Source organism: Mus musculus, chromosome 10, assembly GCF_000001635.26.
Source record: "Mus musculus strain C57BL/6J chromosome 10, GRCm38.p6 C57BL/6J".
Taxonomy (NCBI): Eukaryota; Metazoa; Chordata; class Mammalia; order Rodentia; family Muridae; genus Mus; species Mus musculus.
In genome coordinates this window covers 75,781,956-75,804,315 of record NC_000076.6, presented here as the reverse complement: position 1 = coordinate 75,804,315, position 22,360 = coordinate 75,781,956, and the positions used below count along the sequence as shown (strand labels likewise).

At 46.8% G+C, this 22,360-nt stretch overlaps 1 protein-coding gene across 2 annotated transcripts; it reads left to right on the top strand.

The window, feature by feature from the left end:
* The first annotated feature begins 5,731 nt into the window (after nucleotides 1-5,731).
* Gstt1 (glutathione S-transferase, theta 1) lies at nucleotides 5,732-20,503 on the top strand. 2 transcript variants are annotated; one of them, NM_008185.3, is made up of 5 exons: nucleotides 5,732-5,931; nucleotides 7,186-7,273; nucleotides 10,089-10,239; nucleotides 17,345-17,521; nucleotides 20,083-20,503. In NM_008185.3, exons 1-5 carry the CDS (start codon nucleotides 5,820-5,822, stop codon nucleotides 20,275-20,277), a joined length of 723 nt encoding a protein of 240 aa, NP_032211.3. In that variant the 5' UTR covers nucleotides 5,732-5,819; the 3' UTR covers nucleotides 20,278-20,503. The 2 variants fall into 2 exon arrangements, with proteins under 2 accessions (NP_032211.3, NP_001345707.1); NM_001358778.1 differs by lacking the exon at nucleotides 5,732-5,931 and adding an exon at nucleotides 6,585-6,636.
* Nucleotides 20,504-22,360: the final 1,857 nt, after the last annotated feature.

The window sequence follows — 22,360 nt, the reverse complement described above, 5'->3', positions numbered from 1 at the left end:
TTCTTGTAGTATTAATGGAGATTTCTGGTAAATAGAAGCCTAAAGACAGGCTTCTGTTTGCTCAACAAAAGTCCTTTACTGCCAATTTCATCATGACTGCCATTTTGAGGAGGTCACTTTAGACCTAGGAGAATCCAAAATCTTACCAATAATTTCATTTCTATAACAGCAAGGCATGGGGAAGAGATCAAGTCTTTGAGTCACACCAGGAAGGTAAGAATCATTAGTATTGTGTGCTATAAGCAGAGAACCAGGAGAGCTGGATCAGAGGATATTTCCAAAATGCTTAAAGTCCTTTATGATTCTCCCAAATAGGCTCACAAGAACATCTACACACTGGGTTCCTCCCCATTTTTCCTGTGGTCTCCAAGACTGGATTCTGGAGTATGAGCCAAAGATGTACTTTCAGGCTCATTGACAACTGTTGTGTAACAGGGCCCCAGACCTTAGTTGGCCCAAAGGCCTTAGCAAAACTGACTCCATGATGGAAGTGCCATTCAGGCTGTAAAACTCAGCACATAGACAGCACCACCTGCCAAAACCTAAAAGACTGGATCCAATCAAAGTCCATATAGTTCTGGGAAAGTCTCAAAATGTACTACCCTTGCTTGCTAGCTTCTGTAGTTCTGCTACTGGCTAGCTGTTCTTGTTAACTGAAGTATGTCAACACAGAACATGTTTTTTGTGCTTTGAAACTCACTCTGAGGAAGGCTCAGTGTAGTTGCCAACCTGCCAATAAAGACTTTCTATTGGCTTAAACCCATGCCTGAGCAGTCTTTGGTGAATATCCACAGTGGTTGGGATGTCTAGATGCACTGTGTGAGTCTCTTCAATGGCTTCTATAAAGGGAGGAGAAGAAATTTAGTCATTATTTGATTATTTTTAGGATGAAACAATAGTAGCCCTGTCTCTCTTCAGTGTAGGTAGATGCTGTTGTATAGAACTGAGCCACGGTCATGGTGTCCTATCTCATGGGCAGCATTCTTTTTTCTTAGTCAAGAAGAAAGTCTTGAGTGGAAAATAGTTATCTGAACATCATCTCATAGAGTTAAGCCTAATGTCTGAGGGGTGTGGTTCTTTGAATGGTTGGAGAATATGCCAACCATCGCCATCCCTGGTCATACTGTCCTGCTGGATGGTAGCCTGCCTATTACCAATTGTTCCATCTCCTCAAAGACATGCCAGAAGCCTTGCTCGACTGTGGCTTTGCTGAGAAGCATGGGGGACATGTTTTCCCTTGTGTTCACCCTCTTCTTTGTAATTGGACACTGCTTAGAGTCCACCCAGTGGGGTCTCCATGGCCTACAGGTAACTCTCCAGGGATGAAGGGCATTTTGCGGATGAACCACAGTCTTAGAGACCTTGTTGGCCTCAGAGAGTAGGAAATAAAGTATTTTCCTTTAACCCCTCTGACCACATCAGAATTGTCCCCACATAGAGTTACTGAACATTCAGAAGGTCAGTTAAACCAGTGGGGTACTTTTAACTATTGTGTAATATTTAGATAAAGCTTAGGCAGAAACCAAACACTTAAATTAACCTTGATTAGACTATTTTTTTTCTTAAGCCTCTCTTTGTAACTATTTTTAAAAAATATTTATTTGTTTATTTTATATATAAGTACACTGTAGCTGTCTTCAGACACTACTATCTGAAGAGGGCGTCAGATCTCATTACGGATGGTTGTGAACCACCATGTGGTTGCTGGGATTTGAACTCAGTACCTTTGGAAGAGCAGTCAGTGCTCTTAACCGCTGAGCCCTCTCGCCAACCCCTGTATTTGTAACTATTGCCAAGAGTAATTAGTAACATATGGGAACTCCATTGATTTTAGAGGTTTGACACTAATGTACTAAACCTGGACCTTTTGACCTTAGTCTTTTTTTCTTTTTCTTTTTTTTGGGGGGTGGTGGTGGTCATCGTGGTGGTGATTTTTGAGACAGGGTTTCTCTGTGTAGCCCTGACTGTCCTGAAACTCACTCTGTAGACCAGGCTAGCCTCAAACTCAGAGATCCATCTGCCTCTGCCTCCTGAGTGCTGGGATCTAAGGTGTGAGCCACTACTACCTGGCTCCAGATGAATCTTATCTGCTGAATTGTGTTTTGGGCCGGCCAAAAACAGAAAGCATTTTCCCCCTTTCCAGTGTTAAAATCGAGTGTCCAAGCAGCAGAAAAGTCCAGTACTCATATCCAGTGAGCCTGTGTCTAAGCAGAGGAGGCAAGACAAGCTGTAAGCTTCATAACTACCTTCTCTCTTACAAAGAGAGAATTCATTGGTTGACATTTCGTTGTTCGAGGTCACTTTTCACCCTGTAATCTAACTTCAGGCCAGACAGAGTACACAAAATATCAAGCATCTCTTTCTTTAAGGTCTTAATACAGGACGAAGCATCTTGGCTTTATCTCCTCCTGTGAGGGACAACAGGAGAAAGACCAATCTGTTGGATGTTAGAGGTTCCTTTTCCTGAGGACAACCAGAGTTTCCTCCATCTTGTCTTCCCTCCTTAGCGGTGATAAAGACAGGAGAAAACTCTCATATGTTGTGACCACTGTGAATCAGATCTGCATTTTACCTGGTTAAGCGTACCCTGCTTGTGCAGAACCCACCATCCGTTAAAACGCCGAAAAGTAGCCAATTTTTAACAATTACACGAGTCTGGGAGCGTCTCGGCTACTTTGTTGGTCCAAACTATCCCACTTTCTAAAAGACACAGAGTAGAGTGCCAACAAAATTTTGGATCAGCTCACTCTGTCTGCCAGTGAACGCAACGTGGGAGTTTTGGTGGAGGCCACCCCCTTTTTCTCTTCACTGTTATCCCCTTAACCAGTGGGGTGTCTCCAGTCTAGATATGGTAGAGCTTGCATAGTCTGTGGGGAGCAGAGGGAGTCATGAATCATGAGTGGGTATAAATTGGTGACATGAGCCATCCTTGTCAAAGACCAAAGCCCATTAGACCCATAGGAAATCTCCCTTTCTGCCCCCTGATTTCTTTCCACTTATAACCTCAATGGTCAGTTACTGGAAGATGGGGTGAGAAGGTACAAGAGAGGTCAAGTAGCCCAGAAAAGGCAACGAAATCCTCAGGGGCCATGTTTTCCACCTGTTAAGCCAAATTTAGGTCAAGGAACAGAAAGAGCAAGGGAGTCTAGGAGCATATGAGTGGGTAAAAAGTAAATTAGCCTTAAGGGTGATTGTTTTAGCCCAGATATCCCGAAAGCTGTTCAACTCTACCGGAACATAGGTTTCTTCCATTTTTCTTCCCAAGGTGGATGGTGGTGGGGAATAACACAGAGAAGAAGAAACAAAAATACTAGCCTGGGGTTCCATCCATGCTAGCCCTGGCTGTGGACACTCCCTTTCAAATTTATCTTAAGAGAGAATGTGGCAGTGCAGATCGATGGATCCTCTCTCAAATTCCTCTTGGGTTGGCTTGGAAAGTATAGACCTTGAGAATTTCAGAAGGAGCCCATAAATGGGTTCATTTTCTCTACCAATTAAATAATTTAAAGCTAGGAAAGAAGTCTTACTAGAATCTGTGGGCCTCCTTGCGGGGCAGTGAGTGTGGGGGAAGGAGGGAGTGGGGAGAAAACCCGCGTCCCTCCAGAGTTCCGGTGCTCTGGGAGGGCAGACGTGGAAGACTGCCACACACTTTCCATGTCGCCCCTGGTGGGTGTCTGGCTGTGTGAACCCACTGGACCACTGGGGTACCAGGTTCTCAGCCTCGGGCATCCCAGATACTGCTGGACACTGCAAAAGAGATGAGAACAGAATGGGGGTCCAGGGAGCGGCTCAGTCAGCCCTGGGGCTGAAGGGAGGAGAGGGCAGAGGGAGGGGGGGCGCTGGATGGTTCCTACTCTGGAGAGAGCCCTTGGTCCGGTCTGTGGCTGGAGCGCAGTCTTCTGGCGAGAGGTTAGACACAGCTCATTAGGGGAAAACCTATCCCATCATTTAAGCATGGTGGCCTTGATGAACAGAGGCAGTCTGTGGTTTTAGAGCTTTATTGTAGAAAGGCAGGGAGAGAGAAGGTAGAAAGAGAGAGAGGCCAGCCATGGCCATGTGGAGAGAGGGGGAAAGGGAAAGAGAGAAGGAGGGCTAGAGAGTAAGAAAGGTGAGAGCTTAAAGAGAGTGAGCAGGGGCCAAGCAGCTCCTTTTATAGTGGGCTGGGCTATCAGGTAACTATGGGGAGGAGCATACCTGGCTATAATCAGGTAACCGTGAGGGTGGAGTCTAGCCAGAATGCCTGAAGCTTGGGACATTGTCTGTGCGACTTATAGCCACAGAATTATGGAGTTGGGGATTCTGTGGTTTGAGGCACCTGTCTCTGGGAACACGGCTTGGTGTTCCATCCCTTGTAGAGTTTTCTACTGGGTCACCAGAGCAAGCCTCATTCAACCAAAATAGACTGCCTATCAGGGCTGAGGAAACGGATTTATCAAGCTGTGATTATGACAAAAGAACTTCCAGGAGTCAGCAACCTCCAGACAACTCTGTTGTTTCAGGGGTAGGGTACATAAGGGATCTTATGAGTATAGGTAGAGAGGGCTAATTGGTCAGAGCACAGCACCTAATTATCATATGGGCAGGAAGCAGAGCGGGACTTGTGTGCTGAGTCACATAGCCCTCGCAGAGAGCTCTGCACAGGGTCATCCTCCAAACAAGGTAGGGCATCTGTGCTCAGATACTCCCAACCAAGGCCATAGAAAGAAAGGGAAACCCCACTGAGAAACGGAGTCCTCCATTTTGCACCAAGCTTGGAGAGCTATCCGGGGACATGGAGGACCTTAATAACAGGCTTCTCCAACAGGAATCGTGGCAGACTCCATGAAGAGGCATATGATATCTGGAAAAATCGGCACTCAGTCTTGGGGCCCTCAGTTTCAATATTAAGCTCAGGGACAAAGTTGTCAGAATCATAAGGACAATTTTTTATTTATTATTTATTTATTTTTTGTTTTTTCGAGACAGGGTTTCTCTGTGTAGCCCTGGCTGTTCTGGAGCTCACTTTGTAGACCAGGCTGGCCTCGAACTCAGAAATCTGCTTGCCTCTGCCTCCCAAGTGCTGGGATTAAAGGCGTGGGCCACCACTTCCGGCTGGACTCAACCTTTCATGAAAGGGATCTACACGTTTCTTTCACTATGTGTATAAACAGCAAGGAACTTCCCACCTTACAACCTTATAACCTTCATCAGATATGGAAACTGCGGGAACCTTGGCCTGGGACTAATGGTACATTTCTGTTCAAAAATTACATCTAAGGTACTTCTCTATCACAGTCCAAAGGGAGCTAAAATGTCAGAGGATGGAGAAGCTAATGCTCTCAGGTACAGGAAGGCCAACCTTGTCAAATGACAGAGCTGAGATGCGAGTGACATCAAAGGCCCACAGCATCCTTTGCTTCTTGCTGGTGGTGCTGGTCCATATCTTTGGCTTGTAGGTCCCGGAGGAATACCTTAGTTTTCCCATCTGGGAAGTGGGGACGATTGGGAATTCTAACAACACACTAGATAGGGTGGGTATACCTTTGAAGACATTCTGCTTTCAACTAAACCGGCCACAAGAGGACTAGCAGCCAGGCCCTCTAACACCTCCTCTGCCCACTCAGAGGAGACCAGTTGTGTCCTCTGGCTCATTCCGTGCTAGATTCCAGTTGCAGGGCTCTTGGAACACAAGCTAGCTCCCCCTTTAGAAAGAAGGGCCAGGCTGCGGTATCCGCCCAGTGGGGGCGTGGCCACACTTGGCTTGATAGGGATCCCTACTAGCCAGCCTGGACTTTTTGATAGTCTGGCCAGTTACAGAAGTGGTTCCCGCCGCCTATGCCATGGTTCTGGAGCTGTACCTGGATCTGCTGTCGCAGCCCTGTCGCGCCATTTATATCTTCGCCAAGAAGAACAATATCCCGTTCCAGATGCACACGGTGGAGCTGCGCAAGGGTGGGCAGGGCTACGGCTTTGGGGATCTGAGAAACAGGGGAGGCAAGACGGACTTAGGGGATCTCTCTCTGTACTCTCCCCTTCCCAGGCTTTTTCTGGTTTAGAGACCACAATAGAAAGACACCAGAGAGAACCAGGGTTCAGGACTCCCGCCAACTCTGCTGTTTGTGGAATAGACGCCGGCCAGGACCTGCTGAAACTGAATAGTGTGCAGACCTAGCAACAGAAACGGGCAAGCAGTTTGGACCTAGCTACAGGGACCTCCAGAAGAGTAGTGGGTGTAGGGCATAGCTAGGAGAACAAATGTGGAGATCTGGGCAGTCACTCCTCGGATCGTTTCCCCCAGTGCTGAGATGGGCAGTACTACACAGAGCCATCCCTGCAAGTACCTTGCCTTTGCAACAGGCTCTCTCCGCCAACCTGGTCTATTGGAATTCCTTTTTGTCGTTCCTTTTCTTGACTTTCTGTTTTCCCTTTCTCTCTGCCTCTCTTTGTGCTGCGAAGAGAGAGAGGCTGCTGCATGGGGGTATGCCAGGAACTTGGAGCCTCCTCCCTGCTGGCCGCTGAGAGAGCCCTGCGCTCTGGCAAGACAGGGTTGTAGCAAAATGAAAGTGTTGCATAATGGGCTGTGGCCGTCTCCATACTGTCTCACTGCTTGTCCCGCTCTGTCTGAAACCTCACGTCTCTCTTCACTGTCACCTCTAGGTACAGTGTACTTAACCCCCCACAGGTTCTGCCCTTGCAGAGTATGGTGTAGGCCGGTGGGGGAGGGGGTGGCCCGGTGGGGGTGGGGTGAGGACGGGGGGGGGGGGGAACTGATAAAAAGATGTTCAAGTAGGCTGTTAAAAATAAGCCTGTCGAGGGAGACAGGTTCCACTAGGAAACGAAGGGAGAGTGAGAATCCCCCACTTGATCCGGGGCAATGGGAGCCACTGAGGACTGTGGGGCTGAGCGCAAGGAGGCAAACTTAGAAACTTACCTGGAGTGCATCAACAGGAAGAAAACCAATCCAGACCAGAAAGGGCTGCTAGCGGGCAAGTCCCACAAGGACCTGTCAAGCGTATGATACCTATTTTGTATCAAGGGCAAGGGGCCACCCCCTCTTCTCTCACAGGAGCCCTGCCTGCGCACCCCATTTAGGGAATAGCCCAGTCCCAAGAAGAACCATGAATTTAGTGTTCAGCCTCCTGGGACCTTGGCCCAGGCTATCAGAGACCCCCAGTGTTCTCCTCCCTCATGCTGGACTATCTGCAGGTGAGCACCTCAGCGATGCGTTTGCCCGGGTGAACCCCATGAAGAGGGTACCAGCCATGATGGATGGTGGCTTCACCCTGTGTGAGAGGTAAGCAAGCCTGGGGCTATTGCTAAGTTTTACTGGAAACCAGCCTGTTCTAACCCACTGTGTTATAAACTAGGAAGCTGGCACTGGGAGGAGGGGGAGGGGAGATGGCTCCGTGGTTAAGAGCACTTACTGCTCTTATAGAGGATTTGGATTTGGTCCCAGCAACCTTACGAAGTGGCTCCCAAACACTTATAACTCCAGTTCTAGAGACCCACTGCCCTCTTAGCATCTTGGGCACATGAACTCATGTAGATGCACTAGCAACTTAAAGCAGTGGTCCTCACCCTTCCTAATGCTGCAACTCTTTAATGCAGGTCCTCGTGTTGTGGTGACCCCAACCATAAAATTGTTTTTGTTGCCACTTCCTAACTGTAATCTTTGTTGTTTAGTCAGGGAAGGAGTGAGCCTAGTGAATCTGCTCAATTTCAGGGACTTTCTGGAGCTATTTTGTGTTGTAGAAAAATTTTTTTATTATTATGTTTTTGTGTATGGCGAGTATATTCTTTCTTCTCTCTCTAAAGATTCATTTTTTATTTTATTTATATGAGTACATTATAACTGTCTTCAGACACATCAGAAGAGGGCACCCAATACCGTTACAGATGGTTGTGAGCCACCATGTGGGTGCTGGGAATTGAACTCATGACCTCCGGAAAAGCAGTCAGTGCACTTAACTGCTGAGCTATCACTCCAGCCCCCATGTTGTAGACATTTTTAACCCCAATCTGAGATTTCTACCCAGCCTTTGATTATTTAGTTCCCAAATAAAAGACACACAAGTTTTATTATTTACAATAGCCTTAAACAGCACAAGAGATGGGCAGATATCTACCCTCTATGCTATTAGAATCTGCTTACATATCAATAACCCTGAGTTATTACTTACTATGTTTTATCTGGGCTGCTCTTAACTCCAGTTGGCCAACCCTCAGGGCCAGGTTTTCCTGAACTCACCTAACCCATGGCGTCTTCTTCTTCCTCCTCATCTTCTTCTCCCCTGTCTGGTTCTCTCTTGACCACCCCCTCCATCCCCCTTGGGCCCAGAAACCCTAAAACCTGCCTATGTCTCTTCTGTCCAGCTATTGGCTGTCAGCATCATTATTTACCAATCAGAAATAACTTGGGGCAAGGTCACATAGCATCACTTGCTTCTACATGCAGACTCTCTGTGGGGCAACCAGATCTTGGGGGGCCTGCACTTAGCATTACAATACACAGCAAAAGACCAAACCTCAACAAGTTTGAATTGTTTAGTATTTAACTAGCTTCCCGTTAGGATAGGAAAACATATCCATCCCACCCTTCCCGCTCACTGTAAGCCAATCCCAGAGTGTTCTGAATTCTTGACTGGAAGTTTTCATATGACCACAACAGGCGTATCCAGTGTCCTTTAAGGTCCGTCTCCACCTCCCCAGTAGTGGGCATAATCCAAGGCAGGAAGAGAGTCCCAGGGAGACTTGTTTGTTTCATGGTTCTAGGATCTTACAGCGGGAAGGACTGGTGTCAGGATGCCCCAAGACCAAGTTCTCAGCATAAAGGAGATATATTTGTCCCAGAGGGAAAACAGGCAGGGGATAAGAAACTAGGACAGGAGACAGAGGACAAGGGAGAAGGGGAGAGAACAGGGGGGAGGGGAAAGAGTATCTATACTATAGAGACAAAGGACTGCTTTTGGATAGAAAGGAGACAGACATGGCTGTGGGCAAATGGCAGTTTATAAAGGAAAAAGGGGACCAGCTCCTACCTCCTCCCCAGTCCCCTCTCCCCGAGTTAAGATGAGTTGATCTGTGTTGATTGAGTTGTTTCAATTGGGCGTATTAATGAGGGCAGCCAAAAGGTGGCTTTCAATTGATAGACTTCAGTACTTTGGTAGCTGGACTTTGGTATTCAGCCTCAGGAGGAGGAAGTGGCCAAATAAGGGAAATAGACCTTGGCAGCTAGCTTTAGGAATGTTATTTAATGGTTTAGCAAAGCAGAGGGGGATGGGAGAAGGGCAAAGCCTGCCAGAGCCCTGATTGCCATGCTCGGGGCCTGCTAGAGCCCCTCAACAGTGCCCCAAGTGTCTGAGTAAGACTTGAAAGATCCAAGCTGACCCTTAGCAGGAGTGACATGAGGAACAGAGGAGCCAGGTGTAATGCCTGCAACCCTAGAGTTCCAGAGGCAGAAGCAGGAGGAGTATGGATTTGAGGCTAGCCTAGGCTGTCTCAAAGAACAAAGGGAGGATTGGGAAAGGCTTTTTGAACTATCAGACCACCCAAGGCTGTCTGTCAAAGCATGAGAGTGAATATAGATTGAAGAAAAGCAAGCTTCCACAAAGCTCAGCTTAGATGCCCCTTCTCCAGGAGGCTGTCTGGTCCCATACTCAGAAACGCAACCCTGGAGGGGACACTGAATTGCAGGATAGCCTCGGTGTGAACTCGGGAAAACAAGACCCAGTTCTGACACTAAGAGAGAGCTCTGAGCCGCTGGAGGCAAGGCAAGGCAATTCTTTTGAGACTACTTCCCCCGACTTGAAAAAGAGGCTCAGACTGGCTCACTGTCAGAAAGATCAGACAAGGTAGGGACGGGAGGGGTGGCTCAGTAGTTAAGAGTACTGGCTGTTTTTCCAGAGATCCTAAGTTCAGTTCCCAGCAAATCATATGGCAACTATCTATAATGAGATCAGATCACCTCTCAGGTGTACATGCAGACAGAGCACTCATGTACATAAAATACATACATAAGTAAATCTGTAAATAAAAAGGGAAAGAAGGTACCGGGCATTGAGTCAACCCAGTGGTCTTTAACTGCCTGCCTTGTTCTCCTGCGCACACAGTGTGGCTATCTTGCTCTACCTGGCACACAAGTATAAGGTTCCTGACCACTGGTACCCCCAAGACCTGCAGGCTCGTGCTCGTGTAGACGAGTACCTGGCATGGCAGCATACGGGCCTTCGGAGAAGCTGCCTCAGGGCCCTGTGGCATAAGGTAAGACCGGAAATGTGGGGGCGTGGGGAGGGGTGGTGGGAAGTGTCACCCCAGAGACACTCAGGCCGCAGCAAGTTATTTTCAGTTTGGTATTGTCCAATGTCTTGCCTTTAACTTAATCCAGATTGTTGTTCAAACAGTATGTATTGAGACATACCATCTCTGCCTATATTTACCATCTATCATATGCGTGCACTTTGGTCTTCTTGTATTTTAAGTTTGCCATACATTTGTTACTGTTACACCATTTGTTAACTGTGTATATAATCAGGCCACCTCGTGCACATGAAGCTAGGTGGACAACTTCAGGAAACCTGTTCTCACCGTCCATCTTGGTGAGGTAGAACGTCTTTTGTTTCTGCTGCTGTGCTATCTGACCTTTGCGTTCCTGTCTCAGGCTTCTCCTGTCTCTGCCTCCCATCTCTCGGTAGGAAAGCTGGGATTGCTCCACGCCTGACTCCTTCTGTGGGCTATGGGGGTTGAGCTGAGGTGCTCAGATTTGTCAGGCTTGCCCAGCTAGGACTTGCACTTTCTGAGCCATCTTCCAGGTTCTCTTACCATTACTTAACTGTCCTCTTCAGCTTGGAAGTAATGTAGCTGAGCGGCAGAGTACTTGTGTAACAAGCACAGCATCCTAGTTGTTCAAGTCTCAGCGCCGGTGTGTGTGTGCATGTGTGTGTGTGTTTGAGTGTGTGTGTCTGTGTATGAGAGTCTATTGTGTGTGTGTGTCTGAATGTGTGTGTGTGTCACAATGTGTGTGTGTGTCAGAATGTATGTCTGAGTGTGTGTGTGTCAGAATGTGTGTGTCTGTGTTTGTCAGAATGTGTATCTGAATGTGTGTGTGAGTGTATATATGCCTGAGTGTGAGTGTGTGTGTGCCTGACTCTGTGTGTGTGTGTGCCTGAGTGTGTGTGTTTGAGTGTGTGTCTGAATGTATGTGTGTATGCCTGAGTGTGTGGTGTGTGTATATGCCTGAGTGTGAGTGTGTGTGTGTGTGTGTGTGTGTGTGCCTGACTCTGTGTGTGTGTGCCTGAGTGTGTGTGTATATGCCTGAGTGTGAGTGTGTGTGCCTGACTCTGTGTGTGTGTGCCTGACTCTGTGTGTGTATGCCTGAGTGTGAGTGTGTGTGCCTGACTCTGTGTGTGTGTGCTTGAGTGTGTGTGTGTATGCCTGAGTGTGAGTGTGTGTGCCTGACTCTGTGTGTGTGTGCCTGAGTGTGGGTGTGTTTGAGTGTGTGTGTGTATGTGTGTATGCCCCGAGTGTGTGTTTGAGTGTGTGTGTGTGTGTCCTTTGTCCACTCATTTCAGCACCCAGGTCCTCTGTGGGTCTGCTTCTGGTGCTTGCTTGTCCTGCTGCCTATTGCAGGCCATGTGTTCCTCCTTTCTCACATGTTTCCTGTGTTATTGGTCCATGCGTAGATCGCAGACCAGCACAGCTGAAAGTAATACAAAGGGATCGTCTTAAAGTCAGAGAACCCAATCCTGCCTTCTGCAAGGTAGGATTGGCTCACCAACTCTCACCAGCAGGTCTCTGAAATTTTCTTCTTTTTAATTTTGGCATTTCTCACTGTCTTAGCTTTGACCTAGCTGGTTCTTTGGCTGTGTCTAGGTTATTGTTAACCTTTAATAATCCTTTTTTTTTTGAGACATGGAAATTCCATGTATTTAACCCCCACATCTGAAACTCTCTCTGAGGGCATCCTCGACAGCTATCTTAGCGAGCATTCTAAAGAGAGCATGGGCAGGAAGGTTAGGTTGTCCTGCTAAGAGGAAGGAGCTAGTGTGTAATGGAGACAGGCTGGAGATAGGTGCTGGGGATGGCTGGTGGGTAGTGTGAGGACCCTTAGCTTTGTGCACTGAGCCATGTGCTTTGAAATACATGCTGTGAAACTGGAATTGCTGATGTCAAAGTCAAAAAAGATGGGGTTGGCAGAGGTGGTGAAAGAGGAGCCTTTGAGAGCTGGTGGTATAGTGGTGGAAGCCTGTAATCCCAGCATTCAGAACTGAGGCAGGGGGATGGTTGTGAGCTTGAGGTCAGCCCTGGCCCCAGATAGTTGTTGTTGTTCTTCTTCTTCCTCCTCCTTTTCATCACCATCATCACCATCATCATCATCTCCTCTTTCCTCTCCCTCACTTCTCTTTCCTTATTCATATTCTCACCCTGAGCTGTATTATCCTCATATTCTCACTCGAGCGGTATTATCCTCCTATTCTCACCCTTAGCGGTATTATCCTCATATTCTCACCCTGAGTGGTAGTATCCTCATATTCTCACTCTGAGCTGTAGTATCCTCATATTCTCACCCTGAGCTGTATTATCCTCATATTCTCACCCTGAGCGGTATTATCCTCATATTCTCACCCTGAGTGGTAGTATCCTCATATTCTCACCCTGAGCTGTAGTATCCTCATATTCTCACCCTGAGCTGTATTATCCTCATATTCTCACTCGAGCAGTATTATCCTCCTATTCTCACCCTGAGCGGTATTATCCTCATATTCTCACCCTGAGCTGTATTATCCTCATATTCTCACCCTGAGTGGTAGTATCCTCATATTCTCACCCTGAGCTGTAGTATTCTCATATTCTCACCCTGAGCTGTAGTATCCTCATATTCTCACCCTGAGCTGTAGTATCCTCATATTCTCACCCTGAGCTGTAGTATCCTCATATTCTCACCCTGAGCTGTAGTATCCTCATATTCTCACCCTGAGCTGTAGTATTCTCATATTCTCACCCTGAGCTGTAGTATCCTCATATTCTCACCCTGAGCTGTAGTATCCTCATATTCTCACCCTGAGCTGTAGTATCCTCAGTGCTCAGCATTTGGAGATGGATTTTTATTACGAACTCTTTGTAGCTCAGTCTACCCAGGAAACTATGACCCCTAAGCAAGAACAGAAAAGCAAGAGTCCAGGAAGCCTGATGCTTCCCAGGTCCTGGGATTGTATCTCTAGCCTGCCTGGTGCCCACGTTACCCTCTCTTGTCACTGCCTGGAGCTTGCTGCTCTCTTTCGTCTCCCCCTAGAGGGGATAGGATGACAAATGGTCTGACACGGTCACGTTTGATTCTCTGCAGTACTGACAGGAAGCCAGTGCTGATCAATCTTGTATGCAGCACGGTATAGCCCATGTGTTTCCAGGCTTTAGAGCAATCTCTTTGCTTTAGCAATCCAAGCCTGAGAGGCAATGCTGGTTTCCTTTTCAGTCTGGCAAGCTAACAGAAAAATTATTAACCTCTACATGGGAAGTCTGGAGTTGTTTGTGATTTGGGAAATGTTACAGCGATTTCCCCACTTCAGCGAAGAGAGAGAGAGAGAAATAGAGAGAGAGGGAGGGAGGGAGGAAGGGAGGGAGAGAGAGAGAGAGAGAGAGAGAGAGAGAGAGAAATTGAATGGCCTTTGTGTAAACATTTTGGTAGGTGTTATGATGGTTGATCTCAGTTGTCAACTTGCTGTGATCTAGAATTAGCAGAGTGGGGAACATCTGAGAACATCTGGGAGGGACTTATCTCGATTAGGTTAATCCCATTGAAAAGATTTCCCACTGTGGGCTGCACTGTTTCCTGGGATGGGATTATATTTTTAGAAAGAGAAAAAAAATAAAAACAAAACAAACAAACAAAAATTGGCGCCTGAAGTGATGGCTTAGTAGTTAAGAGCACCGGCTTCTCTTCCAGAGGCCCCAAGTTGGAGTTCCAGCACCAACAGGGCTGTTGAGGTTCGAAAGGATCTGACTTCCTCTTGTAGCCTCTGTGGGCCCTATACGTATATGGTGCACAGACATACATATGACAAAACACCCTCACACGTAAAAAGAAAAATAAAACCTCAAAAAATAAAATAAAAAAGTAAAGAGCAGGAGAGAGAAAATGGTCTGAGGTACATTCGTCACTCTCAGTGTGGACACAGTGTGACCTCAGTGTGGACACAGTGTGACCGGGTCCCTCAGGTTCCTGCTGCCATGACATCCATTGCACCAGCTGTACCCTGGAACTGTGGGCCTCGCTCCCTTCAGTTGCTTTGCAGAGTGTTCTATCACAGCTCCAGGAAAAGTCAGATGGGTGTCATCTAGCTGCCTGTGGCTCTGGTTAATGAGTAACATGGACCCACTTTTATCAGGTGACCTGAGCCAGCCATGCTTCAGTGACACAGCGGTTCTAAGCCGGAGGTAGGAAAGCTGAGTTCAGTCATGGTGCAAGCTTGTAATCCCAGCACTTGGGAGGTGGAGGCAGGAAGATTGTGAGTTGGATATAACCTGGGCTAAATAGTATGACCCTTTCTTTAAAAGAGTGGAGAAGGGAGAGCATCTTAGGACAACTGTTAAAGGTGGGAAAGATTGGGCATCAGAAGCCAAAAATAAAGTTATTTTTATAAACTTTACATTTAATATTATATTTAATAATTAATATGTTATATTATATTTATATAATAAAGGACTCTGGTTTGGATCTGGGAGTGGTGGTATACACCTGACAAGGCTCCTGGAAGGTAGCAGCAGAGGTAAACACAGAAGGTTATAGAGGTCAAGGGTCAAGCTCAGCTCTGTACATAGCCTGGGCCATCTGAAGCTCTGTTTCAAAATAGGAACAAAACCAAACCTCTGGTTTGGGTCAAATAAAATATGTCCCACAAGACCCCATGGTCTTTCAGCCATTAACTACCGTGTGGGACCAGAGCCATTATGCTATCGGGGGGAAAATCAATTTTATAGAGTAATCCTAGTGGGGCAATGCCAGGAAGGCCACTAAATTTCTTACCTAGCCTGTTCCAACCGTCCAGAGTTCAGTCCTGGGACTTATGTGACCAACCTGGTGGTTCTCCACCTATGCACCGAGGAATGGACTTTCTTGTGGCGTTTTTTTTCAGACCTGCTTGGTCTTACTCATCCCCTCCCCCACTATGCTTTCTTCTCCTAATCAGCTCTTGCTGGTCCTCTGCCCCTCCCCCTCTCTTTAGACTTACATTTTAATTTAATTTTTGCGTGTTTTTGTTGGTGAGTGTGTGTGTGTGTGTTGTGTGTGTGGTGTGCGTTGTGTGTGTGTGGTGAGTGTGTGTGTGTGTGTGTGTGTGTGTGTGTGTGTGTGTGGTGTGTGTGTGGTGTGTGTGTATGCGTGCGTGCGCACATGCGCGTGGGCAGGTAATGTGCGCTATAGTGCTTGTGTAGAGGTCAGAGGATGGCTTTGGGGAGATGGTCTTCTCCTACCATTGAGGTGGAAGCTTGGCAGCAAGTGCCTTCACCTGAGGCATCTCACCAGGTCTTAGCCCCCATTTTTTACTTTCATGACACACATATCCCATTACTCTGTTTTTCTTTTTGTTTTCCCTTACTTTTTTTCATTCCTATTTTCTTAAGATCTCGTCTTCTATCGTGGCCTTTTTTCTTACTTTATGAACCTCTTTAGTCCCAGCATTTGTGAGGCAGAGGCAGGCAGATCTCTGAGTTTGAGCCCAGCCTGGTATGCAGAGCGAGTTCCAGGGCAGCTAGAGCTACACAGAGAAACCCTGTCTCATACACCCGTGTGTGGGTGTTTCTGAGTTTGGCTTTTTTTGCTTCGTTTTATAGCCTGAGTTTTCTTTTGGCATCCCTTTCCTGACTAACATATCATTTTTCCTTATAGCAACTAAGTTTCCCAGGAGTGGTGTCGCTGAGTCCTCTGATGTTCCATATTTAGTTTTCTGAGGCGCGTCCGCACTAGCTTTGGTACCGGCTGTAGGTGGCTGCCTCCCCACTAGCAGCATATGAGAGGGCTTCCCCTGCATCCTTCTTAAAACTTATGGCCATTTGGCTTTTGTTTATTTTATTTATTTAATGCATTTGTGCATATATGTTGCATGTGGGGGTTTGTGTTTATAGAGTAAGAGATAGGCATCAGGTGCCTTCCCGCAGTGACTCTATGCCCACTTTCTGAGACAGGGTCTCTTGATGATCCTGGAGCTCATCTGTTTGTTTGTTTTTTAAATAATTTTTTTCTTTTAAAAGATTTAGTTATTTTATTAAATGAGCACACTGCCACTGTCTTCAGTCACACCAGAAGAGGGCATCAGATCCCATTATAGATGGTTGCGAGCCACCATGTGGTTGCTGGGAATTGAACTCAGGACCTCTGGAAGAACAATCAGCGCTCTTAACTGCTGAGCCATCTCTCCAGCCCTTAATTAGTTAATGAATGAATTTTGAGACAGGGTTTTCCTGTGTAGCCTTGGCTGTCCTGGAGCTCACTCTGTAGACCAGGCTGGCCTCGAACTCAGAGATCCATCTACATCTGCCTCCTGAGTGCTGGGATCAAGATGAGCACCGCCATGCCTGTCTTGGGTTTGTTTTTTTATAAAGGTAAAAGATTTGGATCTAGTTTCATTCTTTTACAAATGGGTATCTACTTTTCTCAGTGCTGTTTATTGAGGTGTCTTTTTCTCCTGTTTATGTTTTTAGCCCTTTCATTAAGAATTAGGAAGCTGTAGCTCTGTGGGTTTGTTTCTGGGTCTTCTATTTTGTTACACTGGCAGAATGGCTGCTTTCCTGCCAGTGCCATACTGTTTTTTGTTACTGTAGCTCTGTAGGTTAGTCTGACACCAGGCACTGTGACCCCTTCACTGTTGCTCTTCTGCTGGGATTGCTTCCAGGTGAAGTTTAGTTTGCCTTGTCCCTTGGTTGTACGAAGAAGCTATCTGAGTGACTTACATTATTCATGTCGTTAAAATACTCATGATGTTTGCAAGTCAAAGCGATCGCTTTATTCTTAACACTGAGTGACCCATGACCATGGTCCCTAACCTGACTTCTTTCCTCAAAAATATTAGATCTATTTATTCTTCGGGTCCCCATTTAAGTCATTAATAAAGTATTGTCCTTTCTGAGGTCCAGCCAAGCAGAGATGGTGAAAGGAGGACTATTTATTTGTAGACAAAAATGTCACTTGGGGATTCCCCTGTGGGTCTGGGCAGGCCACCAAGGAAGAGGCACAAAAGTAAAAGGCAGTCCTGACATTGGGAGGCATGACCCCCCCCCCCCTCAGCTGGTTCGTTCCAATTCCTTATTTTCCCTCCCTCCCTCCCTCCCTCCCTCCCTCCCTCCCTCCCTCCCTCCCTCCCTCCCTCCCTCCCAGGTGATGTTCCCTGTTTTCCTTGGTGAGCAAATACCTCCTGAAACACTGGCAGCCACGTTGGCAGAACTGGATGTTAACCTACAGGTGCTTGAAGACAAGTTCCTCCAGGACAAAGACTTCCTTGTTGGGCCCCACATCTCCCTGGCCGACTTGGTGGCCATCACAGAGCTGATGCATGTGAGTGCTCTAAGAATGGTGGATGCTGTGGTAATTGTTAAATCTCCATCAGGTCAGGGGTTTCTACCTCACCTTGATCATTCAGTTTCTAGACAAAAGACACACAGCTTTTATATTTATAATGTGCTCGCTAGCCTTTAATGCACTAGAGCTGGGCAGACATTTACCCTCTAAGCTATTATAACCTACTTCCCCATCAGTAACTCCAAGTTATAACGTGCCCTGTCCCATCTGGGCAGTTCTTAACTTCAATTGGCCAGCCCTCATGGCCATGTTTTCATGACTCACCTACCCCATGGCATCTTCTCCTCTTTCCACCTTCTCTCCTCTAGTGATCTCCTGCCTCAGACCCAAAGTCTGGGAACCTATCTCTGTTCTGCCAAACTATAGGCTGTTGGCATCTTTATTCAGCCAATAGATTTCAATTAAGGAGCAAGGTCAATAGCATCATTTGGTGTATGTGTGGATTCTCTCATCCTTGGGGCAGCCAGATCTTGGGGGCCACTATTAGCATTATAATACATAGTCAAAAACCAACTTCAACAAATGGGTCCATAAGATACAGGGAATTCTGGCTAGTTAGAGAAGTCCCATTTTTGCTATCCTCACTAGTTGTAGGAGGATATGCAAATGTGTGGAGACTCCTTCCAGATTTGTAATGTCTGTCTTTGCTTTCATTGATTGTTCTTGGTTGCTTTTCTATTAATGTGATAAATCACTAAACCAAACACAACTTAGGGTGGAAAAGGTTTATTTGGCTTACAGTTTACACTCTATCATGGAGGGAAGCCAAGGCAAGATACTCAAGGCAGGAGCTTGAAGCAGAAATCAGGGAGGAATGTTGCTTACTGGCTTACTGGTTTTTCCTACAACCTTTCTTAATACAGCACAGGCCCATCACCAGGGATGGCACCATACACTATGTACTGAGTCCTCCTATGTCAATCAGCAGCCAAGAAAACACCTCACAGACATGCCCACAGGCCATTCTGAGGGAGACAATTCCTCAGAAGAAATTTTCTCTTCCTAGGTGTATCTAGCCTTGTGAGAAGTAGGAAAAACAAAACAAAACAAAACAAAAAACAAAAACCCAACCAGTACACTGTACTCCTTATCAGCCTGTCCCACAGACACATCAATGTTTAACCACAGTCTTTCGTTTCTTTTATCCCTAAGATCTCAGGTTAGTATTGCAAAACACAGTACAATTTTAAGAGTCTCAAAGTCTTTTTAAAAGTCCAAATGATTTCAGAATACAAGTTCTCTTTAAAAATCCAGAGTCTCTTAACTTTGGGATACCATAAAGCCCACTAAATAAATCACAGCATTTCTTGTACCATAAGGGAAGAAGCAAGGCACAGTTACAATCAGATTGAAACTTAACCAAAATCCTACAGCATACAACATTCCATGTCTGACATCTGTGACTCACTGGAGACCTACTGGGCTCTAAAGGGCTTGGGCTGTATATACATACCATATAGCTTGTCTTGTTGGCTTGATCAGGAATCATGCCATATCTGTCACTGTCCTTGACAGTCACCCCATAGTCCTGCCATCTTTAACATGCCGTTAGCACTAAAATTGCACTCTCACCAATGTCCTTTTCTGGTTCTATAGAGTGCCAAGCCTCAGTTGTTCTTAATGACCCCTTCATGCCTTCAGAACTAGTACCATGTGGGAGACTCCTACACATTATTTGTCAAGTTCTGTTGCCAGCTTTGTGGACAGCCTTGGCCCACCCTACTACTGGGCCACAGCTTCTATGTATTGACCCTGAGGAAAATACTTCCCAGAAGACATTCCCTCAATGACACTGGTCTGATAAACTACAGCTGCATTTTCAGTCCTAACTAACCAGTAGCCATTGTCCCACGGAAGCTCAGAATGTTTTACTTCTGCAGATTATTAATATGCCACACGAGTGGCCCTCACAGAATCTTCGAGGGACTCTCAAACTTCCCTTTGAAACTTTACAAACCAGGTCTCCACCATCTGCGTGTCTTGCACAATGGCATCTTTCAAGCTATCATAGAACAGCTTATTGATCTCTTGACTACTCAATGATTTTTATAGACCCAAAGTTCCAAATGCTTTTCCAACCCTTCCCTCCTAAAACAATGTGGTCAGGTCAGTTACAGCAACCCTATACCTCTGGCACCAATCTGTTATTCTAGTTTCCTTTCCTGTTGTTGTGATAAATATCATGATAAAAACAACTTGGTGGAGGAAATGAGTTAACTTCAGTGTATAGGTTACCATCCATTATCAAGGGAAACCAGGGCAGGAGCTCCAGGCAAGAACTTAGAGGCAGGAGCTGAAGCAGAACTATCAGTGGGAAAACTCTGCATACTGGCTTGCTCTGGCCTCACATTCAGCTCTCTTATATAGTCTAAGTCCATCTTTCCAGAATTAACATCACCACAGTGGACTAAGCCCCCATATAGACATTCCTACAAGCCAATCCGATGGAGGCAATCCCTCAGTTGAGTTCTCTCTTTCTATGTGTGTCAAGTTAAGAAGCAAAATTAGCCGTAAATTCTGTTCCCTTCTTGATATAGCCTGTAGGTGGTGGCTGCCCAGTCTTTGAAGGGCATCCCAGGCTGGCTGCATGGTACCAGCGAGTGGAGGCAGCTGTGGGGAAGGACCTCTTCCGGGAAGCCCATGAAGTCATCCTGAAGGTGAAGGACTGTCCCCCTGCTGACCTCATCATAAAGCAGAAGCTGATGCCCAGAGTGCTGGCAATGATCCAGTGACGTCAGACGCTTCATCCCTGCACCAGCTGCGGCAGTTCACAACTCACAGTTCACAATTCACAACTTGCATTACACTGGGGATGCACCTCACTCCTCACACCATGATGGCTCTCAGGCTCAGCTCCATCTTCACCCTTTTTCTGTGATAGCCACACATGACCTCAACTATAATCACTACTTTCCCCTTGAGTCTGGGTAATAAACTGGGGCTTGATTTGGGCTTTAATTTCTCCGTGTTGTTTCTTTAACCCTCTTCCTCTAATCCCGTTCAGTTGTCTTCCCGAAAGACAGCTCCGGTTCCCAGGCTTTGGGGATCGTTGACCCTCTCATGGTTGCCGCCAGCCATGAAGTCATAGCTAGGCATGGTAGCTCTTGTATGGGATCCAGCACTCAGCAGGGATGAAACAAGGGAGGAGAAGGAGATCACTGAGAACTCAGAGCCAGCCTGGGCTACATATTGAGATCCATGCTAGCCTGGGATACAGTGTGAGATTGTATCTCAATGAAACAGAACGACAAAGACAGACAGCAAGCCAAATCACAGCCGCCTTCCAAACTTCTGGACCTGGGAGAATGAAATCGCAGATGCCTCAGCTGCAGGCATGGGAATGCATTATTTGGCCGGACCAGCCTCTTGAACATTGTCCCTTCATAGGATCATCAAACCTTCCTGACCTACAGAATTGGTCAAGAGGAGGAAATACCTGGTCAGAGGTCATGCTCAAAACTCTTGGGTACAAACTGTGACTAGGAATGAAGGGCTTGCCAGGCAGTGGTGGCGCATGTCTTTAGTCCCAGCACTTGGGAGGCAGAGGCAAGCAGATTTCTGAGTTCAAGGCCAGTCTGGTCTACAGAGAAACCCTGTCTCAGGGAGTTACAAAAAAAAAAAAAAAAAAAAAAAAAAAAAAAAGGAATGAAGGGCTCAGTTGTGTTCTGGGATAGTATTCTAGTTGGGGGTGAGGGAGTGGACTGGAAGGCAGCCAGGAAGGAAGCTGAAAGATTGGATGTTGCTGTAGTTGGGAGTGGGGACGGGGAGAGGTAAACAAAGGTGACTTGTGGAGACCCGTTACACACCAAAGGGAAGAGGTGGGGAAATGAAGGGGCCTCTCCCTTCCAGTTTAGAGAGGTCAGCTTCCACTATGGCAAACAGACACTAAACGAGGGGGATAGGTATTCCTTAGAGAGAACGTCTGGTCGGGAGGTAGGAAGTGGGGGGAACACTCTAGAATGAACTGGGGACCTGGGAGGTGAGAGACTCTCAGGACTCAAAAGGGAGAGACTTTGGATGAAGGGCTCTACAGTGGGGAGGGAAGCTTGTAGTCAGGACAGGACATTAAGTGGAGGGATGGGATTCCCATCCCAGTCAAAAGTTCTGACTCAGAATTCTTGCAGTCTGAAGGAACTGCAGGGACAAAAATGGAGAAGAGCCTGAGAGAAAGGGTGTCCAGTGACAGGCCCAACTTGGGATCCAGCTCAAGGAGAGGCCCCAGGGCCTGACATTATTACTGATGCTATGGTGTGCTTACAGACAGGAGCCTAGCATGACTGCCCTCTGAGAGGCCCGACAAGCAGCTGAAAGTCAGATGCAGACACAAGCACCCAACCAATGGACAGAAGCTTCGGCCCCCCTGTGAATTGGGGAAAAGCTGGAAGAAGCTAAGGAGGAGGGGCAGCCCCATGGGAAGACTGGCAGTCTCAACTGACCTGGACCTCTGAGATCTCTCAGACACTGAGCCACCAACCAGGCAGCATACACTAGCTGGTTCGAGGCCCCTGACACATATACAACAGAGGAATGCCTGGTCTGGCCTCAGTGAGAGACTTGAGGCCCCAGGGAGTGAGGAGGTCTGGTGAGGTGGGGGTGGGGTGGGGACATCCTCTTGGAGAGGAGGGGTAGAGGAGACAGGAGATGGGGGTGGTGGTAGTGACCTGGAGGGGGATGAAGACTGAACTGTAAAAAGGAATTAAAGAATTAAAAAAAAAATGTCTGGAACCAGGAAGACAAAGCCATTCTCAAGTTTCCCAATAATCTGTGGTGCCAAGACACTTTTTTTTTTAAAGAATTATTTGTTTATGTCTATGA